This window comes from Chrysochloris asiatica, unplaced genomic scaffold, assembly GCF_000296735.1.
Source record: "Chrysochloris asiatica unplaced genomic scaffold, ChrAsi1.0 scaffold00078, whole genome shotgun sequence".
NCBI lineage: Eukaryota > Metazoa > Chordata > Mammalia > Afrosoricida > Chrysochloridae > Chrysochloris > Chrysochloris asiatica.
Genome location: NW_006408596.1, coordinates 6074744 through 6089875, shown reverse-complemented (window position 1 = coordinate 6089875; position 15132 = coordinate 6074744). Strand labels below are relative to the sequence as shown.

Here is a 15132-nt window from a genome sequence, read left to right as displayed (position 1 = left end):
AAAAATACTTTTGAAAACAATTGTTTATTGTAAAATATGTGTAACGAAGTGTCTGCCATTTTAATAACTTTTTTTGTGGTAAATATAAATATAGTGGGAATCCTGGTATGGCACTGTGGGTTAATGCGCCAGACTGCAAAGTCATTTGAACTGCACTTTCAAGCTCACCAACTGCTCCTTGGAAACCCTATACAGAGTTGCTATGGTTTGGAACTGACTCGACTGCACTTAACAACAACAACAAATATATGTAACAAAGCATTTGCCATTTTAGCCATCTTCACATGTACAGTTTGAGGACATTAACTGTATTGTCATGCACAACCATTACCTTTTATTTTATCCAAGTTAGACCATCACCCTTAACAGAAGCTCAGTGTCCTCTAAGCAGTAGGTTCTCCTTTTTAACTGCCTCTTTCCTGGTCACTAATGATAAACTTAGATCTCTGCTGCAATGAACACTGGTGTACAGGTATCTGTCACATTTTTGTTTTTAATGACTTATTTTTTTTAACCAGACTCTTTTTTTGAAAAAGCAGAACTTTTTATTGTGAATTGAGTGAAGATTTACAGATAAGATCATCAGTTTTACATTAAATAAGTCATACACTTTGTTTCATCTCAGTGATTGCAATCCACCCCCCACCCCACCACCAGGCAATAACAGTTGTCCTGCGTCTTCTCTGTGGTCACCCATGTTCATGTATCTTCTTTCAAACTCATATATTTTGGGACTATATAAATAAATAGATATATATATCGCACTCTTCCTCCCATACCCATTCAGGCTATGTCTCTGTCCATGTATCTACACACAGAACACTGTTGTTCCAAAGTTTTAACCAGACTCTTAACCTCTCTGAACTTCAAGTTCTTTACCTGTAAAATGGGTTTAATAATAATACCCACTGTCAGGGTTGTTATGCAGATTAAGCATGATAAATGCATGCGGGAACATTGAGCTGAGTAAATGCAAGCATTACTGCTAATTCACTGAGCATCTGTTGAGTGACCCCCTAGGTGAGAGAAACTAGAAAGATACAATAAGATGTAGTCCCTGCCCCAAAGAACTCCAGGACAGATGAAACTGAGAGCCTAGTGTGGTGTGTACTTGGGTAGTTAAAAAGAACACAGAAGCCTGGTGGAAAGCTGGGGACAAACGTTTCTTTGGGGTGACAGGTGTTGTCAGTGGACACCTACTTGAGATGAACCTAAAAGAATGGGGACCTGCCAGGAGGAGAGGGCGTGAATGATCTGAGTGTGTACCAAGGACTTAGTTGTCAAGTCTGGGAAGACAGGCCCATTAGGAGACTAGATCATGGGTCACCTTGGGGACTTGCCGGCATTATCAGTCTCTTCTGATTAGCATGATGGTGTCACAATCCTTGATCTGTAGGTCTCTGAGGCTGTGATGATTCTTCAGTTTCCGACCCTGGAACTTTAGGATCTGATCATCCACGTAAGGCCCTCCAGCTGCCTCAATCTTCTCTTTCAAGACCCAGATGGAGTCGTCAGGATCGATGGCATAAGGCTTGTTCTGGTCACCAGATTCCTTCACAAAGACCTGGATCTCAGGGGGGAAGACTTCCAGCACCCTGATGCCCACTTTAGAGAAGATCCCATAATCTGCTAGGGTCTTCCGGCTACTGAGTGGTTGCCGGTTCCCATCTGGCTCCTGGAAGGAGAGACGCAGGTTCCCAGTGATGTCATACATATTCTTGATCCTTGTCTTCGTCTTCCAGATGAGACTATAGGGATTCACTGAAAGTATCTTGGCCTCCTCACCGGTCTTTTTCACTGTCACCTGGATTTCTCTTGCTCTCTGAAAGGGAAGCAGGGGCAAGTGAGGGTCTCTGGGTTTTCTGATGACTCCAAAGCCCCTTATTCTGGCAACTGACCATGTAATTTACTGTTCTCCAGAGATACTTTTAAAAGCCAAATTTAAAAATCAATAATTATGTGAGAAATCAGAAATAAACTGGACTGTCCCAGGGAAAGGGGGACATTTGATTATCTGAGGACAGTCACCCCATCGTAGGGACAGCTAGCAAATGACCATTCCTTCTGCTGGGAAATCTTCAGAGTCCTCACCTGTCCCACGGGGGTATTACTAGTACTCCCTGCATTATCCAGGGAGGATAAAGGGTTTTACATACATGACGCACTGATTTTAGTGTGCAAAGACATATAGTGCATTCAAGGATTTCCACTGCAATACCTAAAATCGTAAATATCTCTCAAGAAGGTGTTGGTTCTAGAAATTAAGGTACTTTCATGCATTGGGCTATGAGGTGGTTGTTAAGTGTCATCAAGTCAGTTCTGACACATAGTGACAATATATAGGGTTTCTGAGGAATGACTAGTGAGATTGAACTTCCGAACTTGCGGCTCAAACTGACTTTGCAGTCCAGCACATTAACCCATAGCACCACACCAGGACTCCTTGAACTATGATATGGTTGTTACAAAGTTTGATTAGATTGAAAATAACTGTGTATTCTTAGTAGTCTAGGGCAATCCTGATTGATGTCTATTTTCCTGGCTTTTAATAAGCCTGCCCTTTTCACTCTCAAAAGCATCCTGGTTTGAACTTTATATCATATGGTTATATCTATTAGGTCTACATATGTGGATATGGAATTATCACTAAAATAATTGAAGTTTGTTACTGAATAGGTTAAGGTTAAGTAAAAACGTGCAAAACACAGGCTGTACAAGCAGCCACAGGTGAGACATTGTGTGTGGATGCATATTTATGGGAAGAGATGGAAGAAATTGATCTGTGGGTGTCTGGGAGTGTTCAGAATTAAAACTTTGGGAGATGAGAAGAAAAGTAGACTTACTGTTAAGTATGTACCCTATAATTGCTGTGAACAAGTCTTACCTTTTCACAAAATGCAAGTTCATAGTAATAATAATAACAGCCATGTAGCTTATGGGGAGGGGTCTCAGAAGAAGCTGGAACTAGTCCCATGAACCTCACCAGCACGGGTCCTTGATCAGCTGGATAATTGCAGCCAATGAGACGGAGCTGGGTGGTGGTCCCTCTGCTGCTTTGGGCATCTGACTTGCTTCAGGTGCTGAGGGCTGCCCTTTGCGTCCAAGTTCAAAATTTCCCAGCAGACAGACTCTGAAATGGGGTCTTGGCACCCAGTTCACTCTGGGAGGAGCAGGCTAGGGACACTAGTTCTCTCCTTAAGCTCCTAAGCAGAGTCCTGGCCTGTGAAGCCGGGTCTGGCTGTGATCCATGGGTGAGGATGGAGATAGTAGTCACAGTGGAACCCTGTGCTAGTCCTGCATTGCTGGTGGATATAGCTAGTCCATCTCCTGTTGGATGGCAAGCAGTTGGGGTTTTGCCAGTCTACCACAGGGAATCATTGTATCACAGGGTGCATATAGGTGAGTAAGTTCTGTGACTGCATCTCTCAATTGGCTACTGAGCGGGCAGGAATCGTTCTACCGATTTTCCAGGGGAAAGAACTGAGGCGTAGACATTTTCAGGAGGAGGGAAGGAAATGCACACCTGGTTGGTCAGCGCATCTTTAGGGGCTGTTGCCGGTTTGGGGTACTTGTGGGTGCTATGGCAGGAGTTGTGGGAGATTTATGGGGCTGAGTCATGACTAAAGTGTGGGGTCATACCTGTACTTGCCAGCCCCGGCTGGGGTCTTCAATGTAGCAGCAGGCCTGCCGTAGGCAGCGAACAGCTTCTTTGGCCACCAAGTCCCACCTCTTCCCCTTTGCAAGGTTATTGGTGGGATCTGCTGGGTCCAGGATGATGGGTCTGGGGGAGAGAAGGGGTGGATCTGTGCCACATTCTTGGTTCTGACCTTTGAAGCCTAGAGACATTGGGTGTCTGCCTTTGTGTAGACTGAGTTCCCTGCATCCTGAATCAAGAGCTATGTACCCAAAGCAGTTCCAATCAAGATTTATCTTGGAACATTTGCTTGGAATATTGGGGTAGAGATATATTAGATGGTCCATTGGGATCCGGCGCCTCACACAATTTTGCATCAGCCTGAAATCAAAGCTGAAAGCCTGGGAAGGACAGATCTGATTAATTCCTACTCTTGAGTTCTGATGACATAGTGGTCACCTGGATCACACTATACCTGAAGCTTCCATTATCTTTGGAATTTCAGTTAGGCCAATAAATTCCCTTTATTTTTAAAGCTGTACGAGTTGGATTTTCTATCCCTTGAAGTTGAAAGTAACACAGCCAACAACTCACCTGCATTCCTTCAATTTGTGTTTGATATAGCTTCTGACGACCTCATTTTGAAAATCATAGTACTTGGTCCAATATATACAGATGTCTTCATGATCTCTGAGGAGTTTCATCACAGCTACAAATGCTTCATCCATCTCAAAGTTGTCACTTTCATCTGTACCCATTTCCCAGGCGTAGATGGTCAGTAACTCTAGGGCGTATTTTGAAGGTAAGGGTACTTTTCGATGTTTACTTTTCAAATACTGTTGAGAGAGAAAGTAAGGAAAAGAGAGACACAAAGGAAGAAAGATATCATTGCCTGAGAATTTCCAGGTCACTCTGTTTCCAGATCTCCATAGTTTTCATTTTGTTTTTTTCACACTTGCCATTTCCACCCTTTTTGACTTCTACAATCTAGTCACACCAACCACACTTTGCATGTTGCACAACCATTACCATTCATTTCCAAATCTTTTTTTCCCCTCTCTTGCCTTCCTTTTCCTTTTCCTTCCCCTTCTTTCCTTTCCTTTTTTTTTATTCGTGGGAAAGTTTTCAAGGGTTTGTCCTAATGAGAAAATAAATATAAGTTGTTTCCCTTCCACTATGTAAAAAACAAATAAAACAAAACAAAAAAGGAAGAAAGCAATTTCCTACTTTTTTTCCCTTTTCTTCTTTTTTCATTCCTTTTCTTTTTAACTGCCTTCCCTGAGTCCCAAGTTAGGATGTGTCTACACTCTGGCCAGTGAATAATTCTCCCTTCCCTTCCACTCTTGGTAATTGTCATAGAATGTTTATTATTACAGAATGGAAACCTTTTCTTGACTTTTTCCAGTAAGGGTCTCATACAATATCTATCTCTTTGCAACCAACTAATTTCACTCAGCATAACGTAATCCAGGTTATTCCATGTTATGCCATGTTTTACAGATTCATACTTATTCATCAGTGTTGCATAGTGTTCTGTTGTGTGAGTGTATGAATGTTATTTCAACCATTCCTCTGCTGATGGATATCTAGGATTTCTCCACCTTTTTGCTATCATGAATAGTGCTGTAGTGAACATAGGTGTGTAAATATCTAGCCGTGTCCTGTCTCTGATTTCTTGAGGCTGAATACCAAGTAGAGATTGCTGTGTTATATGGTAATTTCCAACCTTCTGAGTAAGTGCCATCCATACTGTTTTCCACAGCAGTTGCACCATTTTACAGTCCCACCAACAGTGTAGGAGGTTCCCAAACTTCACATCCTCTCCAGCATTTTTTTTTCTTTCTAAACTTTGCTATTAATGCTGGGATAAGATTATATCTCATTGTTGTCAGTGAAAAAGAGGAAGACCTTCAACAAGATGGATTGACACAGTGGCAGCACCCATGGACTTAAGCATAACAACATTTGTGAGGATGGTTACAAGACGGGGCAGTGTTTAGTTCTGTCGGACATTGTTGTTGTTAAGTGCTGTGGAGTTGGTTCCGACTCACAGTGGCCCTGTCTAGGGTTTCCGAGGAGCAGCTGGTGAGCTTGAACCACCAATCTTGCAGTTCAAACCAACTTTGCAGTCCAGTGCATTAACCCACAGTGCTTAAAGTCAGAAGCTACTCAGTGGCACCTAACAGCAATAACAACAATAGTGGTAGGTCTCCATAATACTTTACCAACTTTGTTTTCCAGCATGTGTACTCATGTGACACTGTAGGATAATCACTGGACTGTTAGCTGAAGGTCAGCAGTTCAAACCCACTGGCCACTTCTTGGAAATCCTACATAGGGTTGCTATGAGTCAGAACCAACTCAGCGGTACTTAAAAACAACTGTTTCCAGAAGATAGCAATGATGATATGAATGGAATTGTGTCCACCTAAAATATATGGTAAACTCCTTACCCTTGTACCTGTAAATATGACCCTGTTGTAAATTGGGTTTCTGTAATGTTAATAAAGTCATACCAGAGTAGTTTTTGTTGTTATTAGATGCCATAGAGTCAGTTCTGACTCATACTGATCCTATGTACAACAGAACGAAACACTGCCCAATCCTGGGCCAACCTCACAATTGTTGTTACGCTTAAGCCCATGGCTGCTGCCACTGTGGCAGTCCATCTTGTTGGAGGTTTTCCTCTTTTTCGCTGACCCTTCACTTTACTAAGCCCGATGTCCTTCTCCAGGGACTGGTCCCTCTTCATAACATGTCTGAGGTATAAGAGATGAAGCCTCACCATCTTCTGGTTTAGTTCTTCCAACACAGATTTGTTCTTTCTCCTGGCACTCCATGGTACTTTTCATATTCTTCTAAAACACCCTAACTCAGATGCATCGATTCTTCTCCAGTTTTTCTTATTCATTGTCCAGTACTGTCCTCTAGATGTAGGTTTGTTTCACTCGCTGCACCCAGAGAATTGGGGGTGGGTTGCACTCAAGCATGATCAAGCAAAACATCTGCACAAGCTGATTTTCAAGCACAAGCAGTTTATTGACAAAGCAAAAGTACATTCTCCAAGTAGAGAATGGCTCTGTCTCTGCAACACCCCAGGTGGTCTCTTAGATCTGCATTTTTAATGTGTCTGCTCTTGCGTATCAAAATCAATAGGAGGGACTGCATTTGATTCCTAGTAAAGGGGTGGTGGTCTCTTGGAAATGGGGTGCCACTTCTTTCTGGACTTACTTGATCCTCCCTAGATCTACTATGTTGCTAAGGGGTGTGGATTTGGTATGCTAATAAAACAAAAATGACTTAAAGGTCATCTTGCTTTCAAATGTGTGTGGCTAGGTTTAGGTAAAGTTCTTAGCTAGTAGTTTTCTCTCTTTGTGGTTGGTTGTAGTAATTTTGGTTCACTGGCTCTGCTTGGTGGTTTGACCTTTAAAGTTCTTTTCCTTTGAGGCTGACTGTACTGGGTGCTATTTTTAATTCCATGGTCCCAGGTCCTGTTTCCTTTTTCCTTGCCACTAGGCTGTCCCAGTTACAACTCTCACAAACATATGAGGTTATTGAAAGTGTCATGGCTTGGGTCAGACACAACTAAGTTCTCAAAATGACATCTTTGTTCTTGAACACTTTAATAAGGTCTTGTGCAGCAGATTTGCCTCATGCAATACATTGTTGATTTCTTGACTGCAGCTTCCATGAGTGGGTCCTAAACCTAATAACTTCTGAATTATGGAAAGAGAAGACTAGACACAGAGACAGACACAGGGGAAGACAGATGTCATGTCAGGATCTGTCCACAGCAAAGGAACATCAAGGATGCCAAAGACAGATAGCAGTTACAAAACAGAGAACGTTTCATAGAACTGACATGACCAAGACCCTGATTTGGACTCTCAGCTTACAGAACTGTGAGAAAAGAAAAGTCTGTCATTTAGAGCCAACCACATGTGATATTTTTGTTATGGCAGCAGGAGCAAATGAAAACAAACTCTAAAGCTATTCCTTACATTGTCCAGTGCTGTGTGTATAATTAGCTTTCAGTTGTACTATCTCACCTACACTCTTAAACCTGCCCCCTAGAGTGGGCCATGGAACGAGGGGATATCATTGCTGATGTCTGATGGATCTTGGCTGAAAGCAGAGAATATCAGAAAGATGTTTATTTGTGCTTTATTGACTATGCAAAGGCTTTCGATTATGTGGATCATGACAAGCTGTGGACAACATTGCGAAGTATGAGTATTCCGGAACACTTAATTGTGCTCATGAGGAATCTGTACCTGGACCAAGAGGCAGTTGTTCAAACAGAACATGGGAACACTGAATGGTTTAAAATTAAGATAGGTGTGCGACAAGGTTGTATTCTTTCACCATACTTATTCAAACAGTATGCTGAGCACATAATCTGAGAAGCTGGGTTCTATGAAGAAAAACGTGGCATCAGGATTGGAGAACTACTCATTAACAACCTGTGATATGCAGATGATACAACCTTGTTTGCTGAAAATGAAGAGGACTTAAAACATTTATGGATGAAGATCAAAGAGCACAGCCTTCGGTATGGATTGCATCTCAATGTCAAGAAACAAAACTCCTCACCACTGGACCAATAAACAATATTCTTATCAATGGAGAAAAGACTGAAGTTGTCAAGAACTTCATTCTTCTTGGATCAACTATCAACACTCACGAAGCAGCAGTCAAGAGATCAGGCGATGTACTGCATTAGGCAAATCTGCTGCACAAGACCTTTTTAAAGTGTTGAAGAGCAAACATGTCAGCTTGAGGACTAAGGTGCACCTGACCCAAACCATGGTATTTTCAATAACTTCATATGCATGTGAAAGCTGAATAGTGAATAAGGAAGACCATAGAATAATTGATGCTTTTGAGTTATTGTGTTGGAGGAGAATATTCAAAGTGTCATGGGCTGCCAAAAGAACCAATTGATCTGTTTTGGAAGAAGTGCAGCCAGAGTGCTCCTTAGAGGCCAAGATGGCCAAACTTCGTCTCTCATACTTTGGATATATTGTCAGGAGGGACCAGTCACTGGAGAAGGATATCATGTTTGGTAAGGTGGAGGGTCAGAGAAAAAGAGGAAGACCCCCAATGAGATGGATTGGCCAAGTGTCAGCATTGACGGACTCAAGCGTGGCGACGGTTGTGAGATTGGCCCAGGATCAGGCAGTATTTCCTTCTTCTGTGCAGGTTACTATGGGTTGGTACCAACTCGATGGCAGCTAACAACAACAACAGAGTGGGACAGATGAATTGTTTCCACAAGTTTCTATAAACAAATACGCTGTGATGTACCCACCCTCCCGCTGGTCCCTGTATCTCCAGGGCCAGCATCCCTCTTTCACCTGCAGCTGCCAATGCTTCACCAGGCGCAGGAGGCTCTTCACCTTCGGGGGGCAGCTTTTCACAAAGTGCTTCTGCAGCTCTGTGAAGCTTGAGGAGAACTCCCCAGGGTGGCCATCACTTTTTATTAAATCTTCATAGATTTCCGGTGATGGTTTAGTGCCAGGGCAAAAGGACCCTGGGAGGAGAAAAGTAGCTGCTTAGGAAAATCTACCATTTGAGATGAAGAAGATAAAAAAAGGTCTACTGTGTATAATAGAATGTGCGTAAATTATCTCATGCAATCCTCACTACCACAGTATTATTCTTTCCACTTTATAACTGAATAATAAACAAAACCTAGAAAGCCCAAACCTGTTCCTGTTGCATTGATTCTGACTCATGTAACAGAGTTGAATTGCTCTATAGTGTTTTCTTGGTTGTAATAGAGGGAAACAGATTTTCAGGGTTTCTTCCATGGTACCACTTGGATGGGTTTGAGCTGCCAGCTTTTAAGTTAATAGTTGAGGGGGAAGGTTTGTGCCATCCAGGGACCTCGATGGTTTGGTTGTTGTTGTTGTTATGTGCCGTGGAGTCGGTTCTGACCCATAGCGACCCTGTACAGGGTTTCCGAGGCTGTAAATCTTTACGGGAGCAGAAAGCCTCATCTTTCTCCCGTGGAACAACTGGTAGTTTCGAACTGATGACCCTGAAGTTAGCAGACCAATTCATAACCACTACGCTACCAGAGCTCCTTAGATGTTTTAGTAGTACCCCCAAAAGTCACATGGATTTTAAATAACTCATATTGCCCAAAGACTTCTTATGTGTCAGCCACTAGGCTAAGCTCAAGGAATTCTCAGAACAGCTCCACGAAGCAGGTACAATTAAGTGGAGCCATGGGAAATTGGTTTTTTTATGAGTTCCTCATGCCTAAATATCCTAGGGTTCAACTTGAAGTTATCTCATTTAAATGGTTGGTAGCTGAGTCTTGGAGGAGTTAACTAGCTTGCCTTAGGTCATAAAACTGATAGAGCCATAAAACTCTTAGAGTGAACATTAAAAAATATTAAGAGCCCCCTTTAAAAAAATGATTCTAATCTTGTTCTGTCTAACTCCAAAGACTTAAAGTGCTTGTTTGACCCACCACTTTCTATTGAATCAGAGTGGAATCTCTTCTTAGGGTTCAGTGTTGTTTTTAAGTACCATTAAGTTGGTTTTGACCCATAATGACCCTATATAGGGTTTCTGAGAAGGGACTGGTGAGCTTGAACCACTGACATGGAGGTTCAAACTGACTTTGCAGTCCAGTACATTAACCCACAGTGTCACACCATTCAGTAGGAATCCATTATTGGAAGGAGGCCCCGTTCCCCATGAAACAATTGAATATGGCAATACATGCATTTATGGGAGAACTTAATTACTCAAGTATAACTCCAGTCCTATCCTCCCCAAAAAGGTAAAAACTTCACTCTTTCCTCATCGGTTCCCAATTTTCCAAACTTTTCCCAAGACCAAGTTGATAAAGGGGCCCTAACGGGTTTCTGTGGACTCAAAGTCATCTCTGTCTTTACCCAGAGCATTGAAAGCCGGGAGCACATCCACTTGAATGACTTCACTGCTTTTCCTGGCCTGGACCTGTAAGGACAGGGAGCGAGGGGCCCTAGCCCCTACTCTGGATGGCAGCAGTGATATGTTGTAGGCCAGACTCCTACTACAGTGATCCAGTTTCTCTTGGATGAATCTGATGATGACTTCTCGGTACTGGGCTTGCTCTTTAAAGTTGTAGAAACAGCTCAGGAATAGGACCAGGTCCACATCGGAGCTGCATTTCAACGTCGTCCCCTTCCCTGAGGAGCCAGCCTGTAGGGACAACAATAGTGAGCTTCACCTCTACTAAGGCTGGTGCCTGAAGGTGGAGGTGAGTCAGGAACATCAACATCGGGCCGTTTATATGGGTTCCAAAAGGGGCCCTTGGTCTCCATTATATACAGTAGCATTTGCTATGGGTATTAGGATGCCTTTTTGGAGATTGTTGTTGTTGTTGTTATGTGCCGTCGAGTCGGTTCCGACCCATAGCGACCCTGCATTAGAGAAAATAAATACAATTCAAAGGCTATAAATAAGATGATCAACACCATTCTACCCCAGGCTTCTAAACCCCTTTTTGGAGGCAGCCATAGTTACCAACTAATTGTATATTGTTGTTGTTGTTAAGTGCCATTGAGCTGGTTCTGACTCATAGTGACCCTGTATAGGGTTTTCAAGGAGCGGCTGGTGAGCATGAACCACCAATCATGCGGTTCAAACCGGCCTTGTAGCCCAGCACATTAACCTGCAGCATCATACCAGGACTCCTATTGTATACTCTACCAAAGATGTTCTATATCTATCTAACAAGGCAGTCAAGTCACATGTGGCTATTTAACAACAACAACAGAGTTAAATGACAATAAAAAATACAGCTCCTCAGTCACGTTAGACATATTCTAAGTGCTCAATAGCCACACACATAATATATGTACAAAATATTACACAAAAAAATGTGTCTAGACCAGAGCTGTACAATAAAACTGTTTTCAGTGATGGAAACATTCTATATATATCTATACTGTCCAACACAGTTGCCGCTAGCTACAGGTGGCTATTGAGCACTTAGAATGTGTCTAATGTGACTGAGGAGCTAAAGTTTTTATTGTCAATTAATTCTGTTGTTGTTAAGTGCCAGGATTTAAATAGCCACATGTGACTTTTGGCTGCCATGTTGGATAGATATAGAACATCTTTGGTAGAATATACAGTAGGAGTCCTGGTGTGATGCTGCAAGTTAATGCGCTGGACTATAAGGCTTCTTTGAACCTCAGGGTTGGTGGTTCATGCTCACCAGCCACTCCATAAGGTCAAGGAGCTCTGGTAGTGTAGTGGTTATGAGTTGGGCTGCGAACCTCAAGGTCAGCACTTTGAAACTATCAGTTATTCCGTAGGAGAAAGATGAGGCTTTCTGCTCCCGTAAAGATTTGTAGCCTTGGAAACCCTGTACAGGGTCGCTATGAGTCAGAACCGACTCCACAGCGCATAACCACCACTAACAGCAACCATATGATCAGCTACTCCATGGGAGAAAGATGAGACTTTCTGTTCCCATAGATTGGCAGCCTTGGAAACTCTATACAGTCGGAAGCAACTTGATAGCACTTAGCAACAACAATAATACAAAATTTTTTTAAAAATTTACATTGTAAAAACTTTTTATTTTGAAATAATTATAGATTCACAAGCGGCTGTAAAGAGAGTAATTGGGCTGTTGTGCCTTTCACCCAGTTCCTCCCAATGGTTACACCTTACATAAATATAGTAAAATGTCAAAAGCAGGAAATTGGCATTGACATTGACATTTTATCATATGTGTAGATTCTTATAATCAAGATTGAATCAAGATACACAGTTATTCCGTCACCACCGAGATTTCCCTCATCCTAGTCTTTCATAGTCACACTCCCTTCCCTCCCTGTCACCAAGCCTGAACTCTGGATTCCACTCCTCTGCTTTCCATCTTAACACATTTGTCATTTATAGAATGTTATATAAATGGAATCATACAATATGTAGTCTTTTGCAGTTGACTTTTTTTTTTTTCACTCAGCATAATGCCCATAATATCTATCCATGTTATCATTACTGGACAAAAGTTTCATCACCAGCTGCTGCAGCTAATAACAGAGAGGGGGAGAGAATCAACATACATTCTATTGATAGATCTGGAAGGCAGTGAGAATTCCCTGAGAAAATGCCTTGACTTCCCCCATAGGGTTGAGGTTTTTGATGACCTCCTGGATATTAACCCATTTATTACTATCACATTCCTTTCTCACAGCTTAATGCCCTCTCCCCTCCAGGACTGTAATCTGCCCTCCGCCAGTTCAATGTCCCTTACACTCGGGAGTGACTCCTTCTTTCTCTTCAGACAAAGAGCGGTGCTATTGAAGACACCTGCGGGTCAGACACTTTCTTTCCTCTAGTTTTCCTCCTCCAACTTCTCCTTCTGAGTTTTAATCAACAATACACCACTAAGTCCTTTAACTACATGTCCTGGGAGCACACACACAAGGGAGAAGTTAGGGCGTTAATGATTAGGAACAATACTTTTAAAGGGTTAAAATATATATAACTAAAAACTTATTAAAATCCTTCTCATTATTATGTGTATTAATATAGTTAATAATGGTACATATTAACATAGTTACTATAGCTTCACCATAATTACCCTTGTTATAGTTTTCACTTCATTTCCCATCTGCTTGCTGTTGTGTGCTTTTCAGAACCCTCGAGCTCTTGTTTTGTGTCCTCTGTCCAGAGTTTTAGTTGTAACCCAGGAGAGAGATAGAGTGTAAGGTGCTTTTCCAAAAGTTTATAATAATTTTTAAAGTAAATGTATTTATAAACACATGTAAGAAAAAAATGTTTTCTAGATATCTGGTAGCGTAGTGGTTATGAATCGGGCTGCGAACCTTAAGGTCAGCAGTTCGAAACTACCAGCTGTTCCGCAGAAGAAAGAGGAGGCTTTCTGCTCCTGTAAAGATTTACATCCTCGGAAACCCTGCACAGGGTTGTTATGAGTCGGAACTGACTCCATGGGACATCACTACCACCACCACTAAGCATATATTTTATTTTTTTAAATTTTTACTGTGAATCAAGTGAAGACTTACAAAGCAGAGCATTGGTTTTACACTGAACAAATCATAGACTTTACATCATTACATGTTTTAGTCTGCTTCATGTACCAACAGTTAACAGCATTTACCTTTATTCATTTAACGATTCCATTTTTCCTTGTGTCTTGCTACCTTCATCTCCTTCATCTTTCCTTTGCTAACCTCCCTCTTGTTTGCATATTGTCTGCCCTGTCACCAATATCAACATGTGTGTGCCCACTAGCCCATGAATAATTTCCACCTTCCCTATTCCACCCCCCAACAAGTGTTACTTTTGAACAATTCTATAACTCACAGTTTCAAAGGCAGTGATACACACCCTTCCACTTCTGATCCCAAACCCTTCACTGGGATCAAGTCTCTATCTTGAGGCCTGAAGTTTTTAATGTGCTTCCATAATTCTTCTTTTATTTGGATGTAGGGCTTCTCCTGGGCCGCAGCTCACCTGGGGCTGGAGCTGTGGCTTTGAAATCTTGGTGAGAGCAGAAAGTCTCATCTTTCAATGGTAGAGTGGCTTGCAGGACTAGTTCTCACATCTTTGTTGTCTGTGCAGTGTGTCTGCTTAGTCCACTATCTTTCTGGAAGCCTCTCTAAGCATATTTTAAATGATCATGGTACACTAAAATGTTTACTAATGAATAGTATGGCCATTCATTTTGTGATTTTCTGTATTTTTGTGACTAAACTCGGACACACATGGGGTCTCCATGAGTGGAAAGCAACTCTAAGGCAATTGAAAAACAACAACAGATGTATAAGTAAACAATCATAAAGCAGTTTTGACTTCAGATCTGCCACTGATGTCTTCATTGTTGTTGGGTACCATGGAGACTGTTGCAGCTCATAGTGACCCTGTATAGGGTTCCGGAGTCTGTAAATCTTTTTCTTTTTTAAGTTTTTATTGTGAATTGAGCAGGAGTTTACAGGACAGATTGTCAGTTATGATTCAACAAATTGTATACTTTGCTTCATTACAATGATTATAATCCCCTTCATGTACCATCAGTTAACAATATTTCTCTATTCATTTTAGCTCCTTTCCCACCCACCCCAACACTCAGGCATATATAATAATTTACACCACCAAAGGGGCACATTTTGCATATCTGCCTCCTGGCCACCAGTTCTCAGTCCCTCTCTTTCCATGAATCTAGAGTCCTCAGCTGCTCCCTCTCTTCATGTCCCCATCTCTGCCTCCATCTCTGGCATCCCTGCTTCTCTGGATAAGGTCTCGCATTCCACTTGTGCTCTTCTCCCTTGATGGTCCTTGCTAGGGTCCTCTGTTTCTGTACTGTAAGCTTAACTACTTCCCCATTTTTGTTTCAAAACTCATACCTTTATAATTGTGACAATTGCAATTAGTCATGTTAAAAATTACTATTGAATCATAAGAATCTTATTCTCATCTCTTTTTACCAGACCCGTCTAGATAAGAACTATTCAGTA

The 15132-nt window shown here is 41.8% G+C and overlaps 1 protein-coding gene across 1 annotated transcript in view; it reads right to left on the bottom strand.

The window, feature by feature from the left end:
* Nucleotides 1–1348: 1348 nt before the first annotated feature.
* The window catches only part of LOC102813938 (2'-5'-oligoadenylate synthase-like protein 2-like), a 42760-nt gene continuing 28976 nt past the window's right edge, over nt 1349–15132 (bottom strand). Inside the window, exons 4-8 of the mRNA XM_006865498.1 lie at nt 10546–10834; nt 8992–9167; nt 4229–4470; nt 3640–3781; nt 1349–1822 (exon numbers count right to left, since the gene is read on the bottom strand). Coding sequence (XP_006865560.1) covers nt 1349–1822; nt 3640–3781; nt 4229–4470; nt 8992–9167; nt 10546–10834 — 1323 coding nt within the window. The remainder of the gene's footprint in view (nt 1823–3639; nt 3782–4228; nt 4471–8991; nt 9168–10545; nt 10835–15132) is intronic.